This window comes from Daldinia childiae (assembly GCF_008694065.1).
Source record: "Daldinia childiae strain JS-1345 chromosome Unknown Scaffold9, whole genome shotgun sequence".
NCBI lineage: Eukaryota > Fungi > Ascomycota > Sordariomycetes > Xylariales > Hypoxylaceae > Daldinia > Daldinia childiae.
In genome coordinates this window covers 1,743,926-1,758,275 of record NW_022984650.1, presented here as the reverse complement: position 1 = coordinate 1,758,275, position 14,350 = coordinate 1,743,926, and the positions used below count along the sequence as shown (strand labels likewise).

The window sequence follows — 14,350 nt, the reverse complement described above, 5'->3', positions numbered from 1 at the left end:
ATACGAGATTGCAATTTGTTATTCCGATAGTTATGTGATCGTAAGGTTGAAGACATTGAACTATTTAGCGGATTTGTCAGATCACAGTTATTAGTTCAGTTGAAAAGGGATTACGTTGGCGGCTTGGCGCGGCGCGATTCCATCCGATCACGTAACCGCTGACGGTGAACTGCTGAAGGGTCGGACATTCACACTTTATATGATCCCGAGAGTTATGTGAACGGAGCATATTGAGATAAATATGGAGCTGTATTATTATCATGTTCTCGCCGAAGTTAAACTGTCGTATATAGTAAAATCGTATATAAGATGATAGTTCTTGGACGTAAGGTAAGTTAGGTATACTACTCAACAAGACGTCCAAACCTTCTAAATAAACAGCAGCACCCATAAACAAATCGATTGAATCGATATCTAAGAAGTCTCATACGTTATAAGTCAAAATGGTTAAAGTCGTTATTGCATCGGCCTCAAGCGGTAAGTGACCGGCATTGCGACGTTATAACATGTTCTTAAATGAAGTTCACTTATGAGCTAACTAGATACTTTAGCGCTGGCAAGAGAGGTTATCGATGCCCTGGTAGCTACCAAAAAGCATGATATAATTGCCCTGGTCCGAAAGGTGATACTTTAAATACCCCTCCCCCCTTTTCTCCCAGAAAACGAAACTCTCTAACACGATAACCTAGGATCCCGCCCAATTTCCTTCCCTTCCCGGAGTTGAATGGGTGAAGACGGCTTACGACGACAAATCGGAATTGGTCCGGTTGTTTAAGGGCGTAGAAACCGTCATATGCTTCTTAGCTGTCCATCTTGACAAAGATAATGCTACTCAGAAACTGCTTATCGATGCTTCTATTGAGGCTGGTGTTAGGCGGTACGCTCCGTCGGAATGGGCAACGTAAGACTTTTATTCCATGATTTCCTTTGATATATTCTTAGCAAGACGTTTACTAAAGATATAAAATAGGGGCGAAAAACTAGAGTCTTCACTCGATGCCCTTTCGTGGTATACCGGCAAGATTGAGATAAGCCGTTATTTGGAGAAGCTCAACGAGAAAAACAAGGTATTCCCTTATGTTATGATCCGGGTGGTAACCATCGCTAAACCATTACCAAGGTTATTGAGTACACTAAATTCCAAGTTGGTACGTTCATGAACTACCTTGGTCATCCGCATAAAACAGCAAATTATGTCCAAACGCTTCCGTTCCTATTCGACTTTGAGAGCCAGCACGCCGTGGCGGTCGAAGGCTCGCTCGACGATATCATAGTATGGACCACAGTCCAAGATATCGCGGGTGTGGTTGCTCGAGCCGTAGAGTATGAGGGTGAATGGCCAGTCATCGGCGGCATTAGTGGGACCAGGGCTACCATCGGCGAGCTACTACGAGTAGCTGAGGTTATTGGTATATATCCATGAATACTTAACAGTAGTAGAACTGCTTAAATGAAAGTAACGCTAACATTCCTGGTAGGGAGACCGTTGAAGGTTGATTGGCTCAAAAAGGAAGACCTTGAAGCTGAAATAAGAAATGCCGGCGGCATTCTTGTTCCAGACCTTCGCAACACTACGCCTGAGCAGGTTGGCTCATTTTTGCAAGCCGCGACCGCAAGAGTCTGGACCGCTATCACCCGTGGTGCTTATGATGTTACGGATGAATGGAACAAGTTGCTACCGGACTACAAGTTTACTCAACTTGAGGATTTCCTCAGGAGTGTATGGAGTGGGAAATGAGGACTTATCTAGATCAAGCACATATATCGTGAACGGTATGACGTGCTTATATGATAGTTGGGATTTGGCGAATCACAACTTCATTTAAAGCAATGTTAACTAACTAAATTGATTACCATTGGACTGGATTAAATATAGCAGAATCAGAGACTTAATTGATAGGAATATGTTGATGGAGCTACTTTGGGAATAACTAAATGAAAACTTATGTACCCCCAAACTTATCCAGATATTCAGGGGTTTATAGATCGTATGGACTTTTTAAGCGACGGTTACTATTAATAACCATAAATTATTTTTTAGTTTCCTTTTATGTTTATTAGTTGCCTCCCGAATACAATCTAGGAGGTAAGGGTATAGTAAATGAAGAGACTAGAGTTATTCGAAGAGCTTCAGTAAGGGATGCATAGCAACCATCCATCGGTTGAGGTCTCTCAACGTTACACTATCCTAACAAAGCAAACTGAGCACCTTTCTTTACAAAACATATCCCGACGGTATGGTCAAGTTTTGTATCATACCAAATCAAAAGCGGGCTTGGTGAAGTCCGGCATGGTCCCTTTCCATGTGTAAACCTAGCAATATCGAATGCAGAAATGCAACAGACTATAATAACAACGGAATAACTACGACAAAAGCAATGGCAGAGCCGAAGATTGATGTGGCAACAGAGCAAAGCAACATCATTGACTTTGATGTAGTTCCAGCTCCATCAAAAGAGGGCCCGTTGGCATGGGTGCAGGTTTGGGCGCGTTCATATTGAATCTCAATACCTGGGGCCTAATGAATTCGTACGGTGCGTTTCAAGCCTTCTACCAACTGGATATGTTGAGCGATAACTCATCGTCGAGTATTGCTTGGATCGGGTCGACGCAAGCATTCTTCCTCTTTCTCGTCTCCCTCGCTGCGGGGCCTCTTTTCGATGCGGGTTACCTTCGCTGGCTTCTGTGGTAGTTGGCATGTTTCTTACCAGCATCACTTCGGTCTACTGGCAGGTCTTCCTGACACAGGCGCTGGTAACGGGCCTCGGTCTCGGCTGCTTATACCTGCCCGCACCCGCTGTTGTCTCCCAGCACTTTGATGCTAGCATCGCGCTGGCGATGGGTGCTTCGTCTACTGGCAGCGCAATAGGTATGTTCCAACGTTCTGGGTTTCATAGCGATTCACCCCTGAAGTACGAGTCTAATTTTCTATTGATACCTAGGTGGCATTATCTACCCTATTGTCTTCAATCAGCTACAACCTAGGGTTGGGTTCGGCTGGGCCACAGGGGTACTAGCTTTTATCCTCTTAGCAACGTCTGTTATCCCGGTCTTCTTAATGAAGGTTAATGCTCCATACCCGAAGCCTTCTCGATCGATCAGCTTTTAGAGACCTACCATACTTAGTATTTAACTTGGGGCTTTTCTTTGGAATTATGGGCTTCTACATCATCTTGAATTACATCGAGCTTCTGGCATTGGCGAGGACCAACATTACACCTAATCTGGCCAACTACTTGCTTGTGATTATCAATGCGGCGTCGCTACCTGGTCGCCTCATACCGGGTTACTATGCAGATTGGATTGGAAGTATTAACGTGCAGATAGCCGTGATATGGGCAAGTGTAGTGCTAACCTTTAGTCTACTTGCTATTCGCACCTCCGCTGCCTTGGTTGTCTTCAGCGTGTTATATGGCTTTATGACTGGCGCTTTCATGGGGCTGCCCGCCGCCAGTATTGCTAGTCTCTCGCTCGATAAGAGCAAATTTGGCACACGCCTGGGCATGACTCTATCATTTGTGGGGTTTGGACTACTTGTAAGCAATCCTATAGCCGGTGCTATCTTAGGAAACGAGGGGAACTGGGTTGGCTTAATCGTGTGGTGTGGTGTGCTACTGACAGCTTCTGGTATATGTCTCGTGGCGAGTCAAATTTCTCATATGATGAGTATAAAATGAGTGTGTATGCTTGCTGATAGCTTTGGTACCTAACCTAATGTCATAGTTGATGGGTTAAATGACCTAACCATGTTCCTAACGTACGAGGTATCTGATATAAATGATATAAAATTTGGAGTTTCTTTATATTACTATAAGGGTCGCTTGTTTTATTATGCTTCTGAGACCGGCATATCACGCATAGGGTTTTGGGCTGACTTGAGAACAGGGTTATTTATTTAATATAAGAATAACGAACTGTTAGTATTGTTCCTGTACCTCGAAATACTGCCTCCGTTGTTGGTGCTCTTGGTATCCCGGGAACATGGTGGCGTAGAATTCCGTCCATCCACCCATCCGAACACGAAGGAGGTTATACTTCTCTGAATCCTCCGAAGCTTTCTGATATGTTTCGAGATTGGCACAAGTCAGAGTGAGCATGTTCCCTCCAACCTTACCTTGTGCGAAATCTGCCAGGAACTGCTGCAGCTGATCTAGGGGGAAGTTCTCCGGAATGTTCATATCCACTGGTGCCGCGTTCGATAGCCCAATCTGTGTGGCCTCACTCGTGTAGCTCTCCATCGCACGGTATATGTCTCGATGCACCGGCGCCGCGGGAAGATCCTATTTCACGTTCGCGAGTTAGTACCTAATTACCTCATCTGGCATCGACGCGAATTGTCTTGGGAACAGACATAGAGGCAAACAAAGGAGATGAAGAAACAAGTAGACGTCTTGGGATAGACTAGGCTCGAAAGGGAAGAAACAACTCTGGAAGCTTACCTGCGCGGCTGGGACGGGCGACATGTCCGATGCGATGGGCATGCCCTTCCGGCGACCGTCCGCCGACGCGCCGCAGTCGATGCCGTCACCTATGTAGCCCTCGAAAGTTCCGACGCCAGGCGTCACCACAAACTCGAATCCCGGGCCGTATTTCTCGTAGATCCTGTCTAGCGCGCCTCGAAGGGCCGGCGCCATCGTTGGCTCGCGTACGGTATCCACACACAGACGTACCAAATTGTCGACGAGCCACGTTCCTAGGTCCTGGAGCTCCTCGTCCCCGTCCCCGCTCGCCCACTTGGGCAAGTCCAGAGCTGCCCCTCGCAACTCCTGATACCGCACTGCCATCTCGGCGGCGTTGGCGGGGCCCAGGCTAGTGTCCTGGTATGGCTCGATCATGTCAAAGCCCCAGTCGCAGATGAGGCATCTCACAAGTTCTGGAAGTGTGACGCGTGCGGACTCTGTGTCGAAGCACAACTTCTTGATAGCGTATAGAGAGTCGATCGTGTTGGCTACACCTATGCACAATGGGGCAACTGTTTATAAACGTATAAGCTCAAGTTTGTACTTAGATAGGATAATGATGGGCGGGAAGAGTTTGTGCTGGAAATGAATAAATAATAAAGGCTGGGAGGTGTATTAATCTATGATTAATCGATTCTTTGCTATGGGTATGATTGCCCCTTCGAGAAAAAAAAAGGAAAACAAAAGGAGAGGAAAATACACACTGATATGAAATTTTGCGCCACCGGATGTTAGATCGCGTCCCGACTCGACGCAGCCATCGAGGAGTGCGGAAAGCATGGGCGATGGACATATATCGGCGAGGTTGCCATAGGCGTTGAACAGGGTGTTGTAGTTCTGGATGACGAGCCAGGAGAGGTGACCAAGGAAGATTTCCTGGAGTTCCGAGAAGGAAGTGATCTTTGACGCAGGACGGGAGCGAAATGTCTGCTTCAGACCGCGGAGATATACCGGTCCTGCGGCGCCGTAGGTGGAGCCCTGGTTAAGAGTCTGCTCGAGCGCTAACATAGGGGCAACGTTGCCGAACGTGAATTCCGATGCTCCTGTCATCATGGGCTCATAGCACCCGTCCGCTGCATAGTTGCGGGACCAGGCACGGGTAATGGTCTCACCCGACTGGAAAAGCCCTTCACACAGCCTGTCGTCGTTATAGAGAACAGGGTGTGCGCCGCCGGCCAGTATTGACTTGGCCGCTTCGTCCAGATATTCTTTAGGTATGTCTTTATACACACGTAACGTGAGACTGGGGGCGTTGACGGGGATGCGACGTGCCGCCTTAATGCACATGAGAGTAACAGGATTGGCACCGCCCTCTGGAGATTCAGCATCCGTGGCCGTGTACCCGCCTACAGTGATCTGCTGTACCCATTGGTTGATGCCACCGCCCTGAGGGAAGTTTCCGCCGAGGCCGTTCACAGACGTGGTGCCGTAGGTTCTATAGTCGTAGATAAACGCACGGTTGACGAAGGCGTTCTCGCCAATTTTGATCCAGAGGCAGTCCACTATCTCCTGGGCACGATCATACGAGATTTTGTTTGCCTTGATATCTCGGTCGAGGAAGGGCCAGAGGATCTGGTCGAGTCGACCAAAAGATGTAAGCTCTCCAACAAGATGAAGACAGCAGTGGAAAGAGAATATCAACTGGACCGCCTCGTGGAAGCTGGTAGGTGCGTGATCCACGAGGTGTTCCAGGCAGCTGATGACTGTTTGCATGTTCTCTTTGTCGTCCGCATCAGTGGCCCGATCATGCGCATCATGAGCAATCTCTACCCAGTTTTCGAGGTACTTTTGAACACCTCTAATCGAATCTCTAGCAGAGATATAGAAAGATGCTTTGGCGTCATCTTCCTGATTTTGAGCTTCTTCCCTTTGTTGGTCGAGATCTGCGATCATTTTTGCCAGCCCGTTATCAACTAGGGTTTGATAATTGGGCACGACGTGTCCCATAGCTGACCACTCATTAAGTCCACCCTTCAACCATGCAGCCATAGTTTCATCTTCATCTAGATAAGGGACAACCTCTTTCCCCCTTCCTAGCGTGAAGTCAGGGATTGCGCCGACGATCAACTCTTTGGCCGCGATACGAGTCAACCCGGTTTCCTGCGCGATCTTGGAGAGTGGTGAAGAAAGAAGATCGGATAGCGTTTGGAAATTAGCAAGTCCCTTGCGCTCAAGAGTTGATTGTGGAAAGGTCTCTTGGGGAATCAGTTCTTTCAAGTGCTGCAAGCGTGGGAAATGCTGGCGGGTCATCCAACCGTCTCGCCAATGAGAGAAAGATCTCGACATGAGGCTCAAGATGCGAACACTGGGACGATCACCTCCAATGACTATCTCCTGCGTCATTTGATGCATATAATCTTGCGAGTTATAGAAAAGGTAAGGATTGGGACCGCGAACGTCCCAGTGTGGATCCTCATACACATCATCTTTGACACTAACGCCAGTGATTTTCAGCTCAGTCGCTGATGGAACATACCAGTAGCTGCCGCTGATACCCTGAACGAAATCCATCAGGCGATCAAGAGGTCTCTCTGGACGATCGCCTACCATGTTTTGCAGAATGTTTTCAAACCGCTGCTGGTCGTTGCAGAAGGCCACAAACATGATGCCCTCTTCGCGACTAGCCTGTCCCTTGGACTTTCCGAATGGCAGGGCTTGGCGCAGCAGTTTCCTCTGGTCGAGATTTTTGTCCAGGATATGCGCACGGTGAATATGAGCGCTACCAGCGTGCTGGGAGATTACCTCACCATCCGGCCTCCGCCCAATCACGGCGTCTAAGGCGTCGCCGGATTGCGAGGAGATATCAGGCCAGTCGAAGAGAAACTTCTGCGTGATAGCGAAAGTGGCACCGCGGGGGAGGTCAGGCCCGGGAATCAGAATATCTTCGATTAAGCTGATAGGGTCATTAGGATTGCTGATGTGGTCGAGGTAACGGCCACCCATGACTCGGCCATCGGGACGCTTGCCTACTTCGAGATCCTGGATATCTATGACAAGTGGCTCTAGTGATGGGTATATGGATGCTGCCAGCATCGTTGCGGTCTCGTGGTCAGGAGACTTAATATAAAGCAAGACATCGCCACCAGTATTAGCAAAGTTGATACCACGATCGAGTACTGTGGTAGAGATGGTGATGCTTTGGTCTGTCCATCGACCCCAGAGCGCTGGAGAAAAGGCGGCAATCAAGCCACAGTCTTTCGTGTATTTCTTTACGATATCCTCATCTAGCTTTTGGATGATCTGAATAATTGCTTTCAGCGTTTGGTCATCTTGCTGCTTGAGGAAGATGGTCAAGATTCGACCGAATAGGGGTCGCATGAGAAGGCCGCGCTGAGCAGCCCGGAGTGTTGGGTTGAGTTTTGTGTCCATTGTGTCCTGTGTTCATGTACGTCTAGAAACTCAATGACATTAGAGCGACTGGCCGGGGTAAAGAAGCTATATCTGAAGATCTCATGGAATATATCCTTTAAACTATGCTCCTTATATCCAAGTCTGGGAGGTACTCGGCTGGCCATAATGAAAGTTATATAGTTTCATTTTAAGCCACTTCGCAGTACTATAACTGCACCGTTTGGAGTAACGCTAAGACATGTGCCCTTGACTGATGAAATCCGAGGCTACCTGTGATGTAGGGTAATATGTGGAGAGCACGCCTTCTCGTCACCACAGGTATCGGTGAGTCGAGTTATGAATTGTCACGATCGATTATTGGTTAATTGGAGTGTGGTTGTACACGAAGATCCCGATGGAAACTACAGGAGCTTCGTGATTCCATATCCTTTCACTTGGCTGATCCAATAATGCGGATAGCTTTTAGTTTCTATTAAGCTATAGGTAACACTGCATAGCAGACCATTCTCAAAAACGCGCCCAGTCTGTATGTAGATGTGGGCGTTAGCAAAAGGCCTATATAACGCCACCACGGACAGTGGTTTTTTAAATTCATAGAAAGCTACATGATGGGGAAATTAGAATAATTTCTATTTTATATAGTGATAAATACCATATTTTAGTTTCAACAATCAATAGTTTAAATATAATTGTTAATAAACGTATTGTTAGTACTTAACACCTCCACAACCACCTTTCCCTCTATATGTGGTAACCCATTTATACGATGTTACACATATCTGTATGAAACCTTATAGCTTCACTTGTGATATACACAACATATATCTACGAAAGCGTTAGACCCGCGGATGTATACTAGGGATCGGGTGAGGTTCCGAAATGGCCGCTGCAAGTCTTAGGCACGATGACTTGGAAACGCAAGCCACTGAGGGGTATGATAACTGAGCGTTAACCTCGGCCACTAGTTTTTATTGCTATCTAAATTGCCATCTCTTGTCAATATATGCTAGTGCTGCGTGCTAGTTGCCGGCAAGAAGAGACCACAGGATATGCTACCTATCATAACATCGAGATTTGCAAATAAAGGCTTGTAAAGCTCTCACAAATCCAACTAATCAACCTATTAGGATTTTCCTTCACTTAAAGCAGTGGAATCTGTAATATTGTCACATATTGAACTATTGGAATATTTCTAGCTTAAATACAGTCTAGTTTGCTTAAGGAAGCTACCGCATATGTAGCTGTCTCAGGCACTTGTGAATCGACACATCACTGCCATTTACGTAACTTATAATAATGCTAAGAAAATTAAGTAGCTACCTCGAATAATTCGTCCCACTCTATCGGAACCCCGAACCAACCATACTATAGGTCGTCCCGAAGATATTATAGAAATATTTTCCTAAGCTCATCCAAATGCTTGATCTGATACTTGGAGGCTAGCTTAACCGGAATAGGACCACCTTGTTCCACGACATTTACAGTGTTCCACCCTAGTTGTTCTGCCATATTACAGTTATTATAGGAATTATATGTTGACATCTTTAATAACTATGTCGCAATAGAATTAAGTGGCAAGGGATCATCGGGTTTACTAACCGACGAAGTAATAATCCTCTATATTATCGACAACTGCCTCCGTCATAGCTTTTGCGTACATATCCCCGCGTGGCTTGCATACAAGTGGGACTCAGTATTTACATGAGGTCTCACACCCTCTTCTCGTGGTAGGTTGATATGTTTTGTAAAGTATACGGATCGATTCAACCATGTGGTCGTATACTGTAGAATTTACACCATAGTTAATTTTAAGACCATCTCCCTACTTTTTATTAGGAACTAGGTTTTTGAATATAGGCAATTTTCGGTGTGGTTTTACATTTATATTCTGTTAGACATCCATAAAGTATACCAGGATGATATTTTAGTGTTTTGGTTAGTTAGGTTATATATATGCTAACCCCTTGCATTGACTAATTGGATTGCAATATATTTTTACCCCTAAACGTTGTATAAATTGAGATCTATAAGGCCGATCAACACTACTTCATGAAGATAGAATGCCCCGACTTAAAGACGGAGGTGGAGTAATTTCTGACTACCAATAGCTAAAGTAAGAGTCAGAGGATTGTAACTATTTTAATAAATATAGATAGCATGGCGAATATATGTTCAAATATCGTATTCACATATCACCCTCATGTATCGTCGAATTGGATATTGGCCTGCCCTATTGGTGACCTGAAGTAGGATGTGGAAGCCAGGAGATGTTCCGGTATAAATATTCCATAGGGGCTGTGGTACAGTAACTTGGACCTTGGTGCCGAGTGTCGCGTTAGTAAACCCAGCATCATTAATTTCCAATACTCCGTTTGATCCCACGGGGGGTTCGAGAGCTTTAAGTGAAACATTTGCTTGGAACATTGTAGACTCCCGATATAAAACCCACTGGAACTCTAAACGGCTATTATCCGTAGGGTTATCCGAGTCCAGCGTCAGTCCCGCATCGAACGTATACGTTTCATTACTCTTGACTTGGACAATCAGTGGATCTGGACCTTGTTGACCATTGATATTTAAGACGGGCGGATGCCCAACCTCTGAGAAGTTCGCAGTAAGAGTCCATTGCATTCGAGCCGCAAAATCATCTTGGTAGGCCGCTCTCCAGCGCCAGATAGATGCTTGTGGCGTTGAATACTCTTGTCCGTCAAGGCCAATCGCATTTTCTACGGAGTCGACAAAATGATTTGTATCAATCCCACCCGCCCAATCAACTAGAGCCAGAGCTAGACTATATCTTCCACCCCAACTTCCCCAGTCGATGCGATCACGGTAACCAAGGCCGTTCTGTACTAGCCACAGGAAACTAGGAGTATCGCCTTCCATGCCGAATTCAATTTGTGGGTATAGGGAACCCAGGGGCCCAAGACGGATATTGGCGTCTAACCAAGGGTTTTGTACAAGTGTTGAGTTTGCACAAGGACACCCAGCGAGGGAAATCCCACTCCACGTTGCCAGTGAATAAGCATTCCACGCGTGAATAGATACGACATAAAATATGTCAGGAAAATGAGCTCGGATCCAAGGGCCCGTATCGTCTTGATCAGAGATCGTATATAGCCGTATTCGCGACCTTAACTCGGCAGCGTCTGAAGAGGACATGGTGTTGTTGATATGAAGTAACGCCTGAGCGAGTGTATTTGTTCCGCCCCACCCCGCAATGAAAAGGGGCTCTTGAGACTCTTGTAAGGCGAGGATAATGCGCTTAGCACCCTCGCTCAACGGCTCGTGCAATGCCGCCCTCCCATATGTCTAAGTATACATGAATTAGTATATACTCGTTTTTATTTGCCAATTGAGGCTAAGGGGCCTTACTGATGGTCCCGAAGTAACCAGCGATAGTAGTCTTTCGGCGTTATCGTATGGTGAATTTGGGTTGACATGTTGGTTTAAATTTTCCACCACCTCTCCATATGCATTTATTATTTTGTTCATCTCTTCAGGATGAGTCTCATTTTTGAGCCACCAGGAAGTAGTTGCACAGATTCCTCGTGTATCGAACTCATTGGAATAAAGAAGATAGCGTATAAGAGACATTGAGTCGTCCGGTTCATTAAGAATATCTGACATTATGAACAACCTAGGTTTCCAGTCAAATTTCTGGAGCCTGCTGGTATCCCATTCTGCCTTTTGAGAAAAAGCCCTTTTCTCAGCCCATCCTCTACAAAGACTAAGATAGGTGATTATCGTGAAAACTATAAGCTTTGAGTAGGCCATTCCTGATAACTGAACAATGAAGATATTTTAGACACTGCAAAAATAGAGGGAAACATAGAATGCATGTCCCTTAAACTTAATAACGTAAATCACTAGTCAGCGGCCCACACAAGTCAACGGCCCAACCAAAATATAACCAAAAATCAACATTTTTAAAAATCTATAACTTTACCAACTTTTGGTCAAACTTTCCCAAATTTTAATATGTATTATATAACTATAAAACTAATATATAAAAAAACTGAAAAAAATACTGTTACACTATAATATAAGTTATAAAATTTTAGGACATTTTTGGACCTACTTTTATATTTTTCATTTTTAATTAATTAAAAAAAATAGTATAAAAATAAAGAAAAATATCATTATTATTAAGATTTAAATATATACCTAAATTTAAAATCCGAATTTTAATAGGATTTTTTTTAAGTAAAGTGCACGGTTACGCACAGACGTATTTTGTATGTATTTTCGTTGGGCCGCTGACTTGTGTGGGCCGCTGACTAGTGATTTACGTTACTACATTTCATAAAAGTTCCCCTCTCAATGGATCCATATATAATAGACCATTTCTAGTACAAATGAAGGTTTATGACTTCATCAGACAAGTTCGGTCTATTATTCAAACCCCTATTCTGATTACCCCGCAACTAAATAAATCTGAACATTTATGTACCTAGGTGTCGGTAATTGTGAATAACAAGGGGGCAGGCTTTAGAATCGAATCTAATCCCTGAAAGTACTAGTACCTATCCCCTATTCTCCAAAGACGCATGTGCATGGTGAGTATTCGCTCTGGCTTGCGAACTAGCGCATTACCATCACATGCATAGTTGAAACTAATATCGTTCTTACTATCAATACCGATGAGTAGAGACCATACCGCATCCACCGAGTGAGTTACATAACTGAAATTATGGTCATACCCGTAGACAAGAGTTGCTCTCATCATCTCATATTTCATACCTTATAAATTAATCATAGGCTTCGTAATCTCGCATACGACTTATCAGGGTACCAGGAAGATCATTTCATAAGCGCTCATGGTCTTGAAATCTTAGGAAACTCTAGAAACTGTCGACATACCGCTACACCACTAAAAGGTTATTTGGTAACAGATTTTATTCTATTACATTTCATATATCGGATAGATATTTATATCTGACAGAAACTCACGAACTAGATAAGGGTATAAACAGTGGAGTCGTGATCCTAAAATGCAACCATTAGTTTAAACTTATAATCGAACGTGGGGAGACGACGGACACTAGCCAGGGTGACAAAGATCTCATTCAACATGCTATGATCTTCCCTAGGGCTAGTCAAAGATTGCTTGGCCTTCTTAATTTCGAGGACCTGCCGCCGCAAAATTACATCTATTATCAAAGTATCAAACTCCTCAGCTTCCAAATTGCCCATCTCAAGGTACTGGAATCGATTGACTGCTTTTCCGATGCCAGCCCGATTTCAGCCGTAACCGTTCTTCTGAACTTGCGGCAGCGGTGGGCGTACATCTCCAGCTTCTATGCCCATTTTAAAGACAGGGAGTTCGGATTTCGCGCAATGGTTTGGTTTATATAAGCTATCTCCTCCTTCAGAAAGGCTCCACGAGGAAGAGGTCCGTTTTTTGTAGTTGCTATTGCCAGCGACCTGGCTCTGAAGCTTTCTGATATCGTGCCTGATCACGCCCGGCTCCTCGCCTATCACCAACCACAGCATGATCTAATAGTTTCAAGTCTTGTGTTAGAAGATTCTTAACGTAAACAAAGAGTACCATAGGGGAGGTCCGGGGGTATAGGGAATCATTCCGTATAAATGAAACCATTCTACCTGATAGTAACATGGGAATCAGCTTGGTGCATTCCAACATCGTGGAATGATTCTATTACTAGAATAATTCCGTAAAATAGAACGATTTGCCTTTTCACGTGACTTTCACGTGATATTCACGTGAAAAAGTGGGGTCAAAAAGGAAAAAAGTCAAAAAATTAGAAGGATTGGTCCTCGAACCCACCACTCTTGCGTTCGTGTAACCATAAACCCCACCTTTTATTTATTAAGGTTAAAGTTTAAAGTGTAAACGTTTGAGCTAATGGGACGAGGTGGCCAATCTCATCAAATTATTTCATTATGAAATTTTTCCTGTTTTTAAGCCTTATAACCTTTACATCAAAAAAAGTAAAATTTTAACTTAGAAAAAAAAAACTTTCGAAAAAAAAAATTTTTTATTTTTATTTTTTTCATTTTATCTTTTTTTACAAAATTTTTTTTATTATTTTTTTTTATTTTATTTTAATATTTTATTTTTTTAATATTATTTTTTTTTATTATTTTTTATTTTATTTCATTTTTTTATTATTAAAATTTTATATTATTAATAATATCGTTTTAAAAATTGAAACGATTTTACGGGATAGAATAGTTTTACGGTTATGGAACGCTTTCTTTGAAATAAAATATTAAAAGTGGGTACATGGACCCACTATATCCGGATCCTGACCAATCAAAGCCCTTAAAACCCAAAAACGTTCCGCCGCATGGAATCATTCCAGTTTTAAAACCATTCTCCCAAACCCCCCTCCTCCGCTATGGTAAGCACTGTTGTTATATCAAATCTACATTTGATAGAATATATGTTCTCATGTATTTCAAGATTTATCATTGAAATGGATCTAGCAGGTTTATATTACTTCTATGATGGAGGTTACTACCAGCCATTCTATTGAGTATGACCTAGTACGGTTGCGATATTCATTTTTTCA

The 14,350-nt window shown here is 43.9% G+C and overlaps 3 protein-coding genes across 3 annotated transcripts; 1 reads left to right on the top strand and 2 right to left on the bottom strand.

Moving 5' to 3' along the window:
• Positions 1–443: 443 nt before the first annotated feature.
• On the top strand, positions 444–3,109 carry GL218_07673 (uncharacterized protein; the record flags this gene model as incomplete). Its single annotated transcript, XM_033584438.1, has 8 exons — positions 444–477; positions 552–622; positions 690–901; positions 971–1,067; positions 1,121–1,409; positions 1,479–1,720; positions 2,590–2,869; positions 2,943–3,109. The coding sequence occupies 8 exons, from the start codon at positions 444–446 to the stop codon at positions 3,107–3,109; spliced, it is 1,392 nt and encodes a 463-aa protein (XP_033432770.1).
• Positions 3,110–3,917: 808 nt separating this feature from the next.
• Positions 3,918–7,829, bottom strand: GL218_07672 (Formate acetyltransferase 2; the record flags this gene model as incomplete). The annotated part of the gene is made up of 3 exons (XM_033584437.1): positions 3,918–4,280; positions 4,440–4,954; positions 5,165–7,829. The coding sequence occupies 3 exons, from the start codon at positions 7,827–7,829 to the stop codon at positions 3,918–3,920; spliced, it is 3,543 nt and encodes a 1,180-aa protein (XP_033432769.1).
• A 2,154-nt stretch (positions 7,830–9,983) lies between these two features.
• GL218_07671 (uncharacterized protein) lies at positions 9,984–11,588 on the bottom strand (the record flags this gene model as incomplete). Its single annotated transcript, XM_033584436.1, has 2 exons — positions 9,984–11,123; positions 11,187–11,588. 2 exons carry the CDS (start codon positions 11,586–11,588, stop codon positions 9,984–9,986), a joined length of 1,542 nt encoding a protein of 513 aa, XP_033432772.1.
• Between the last annotated feature and the right edge of the window lie 2,762 nt (positions 11,589–14,350).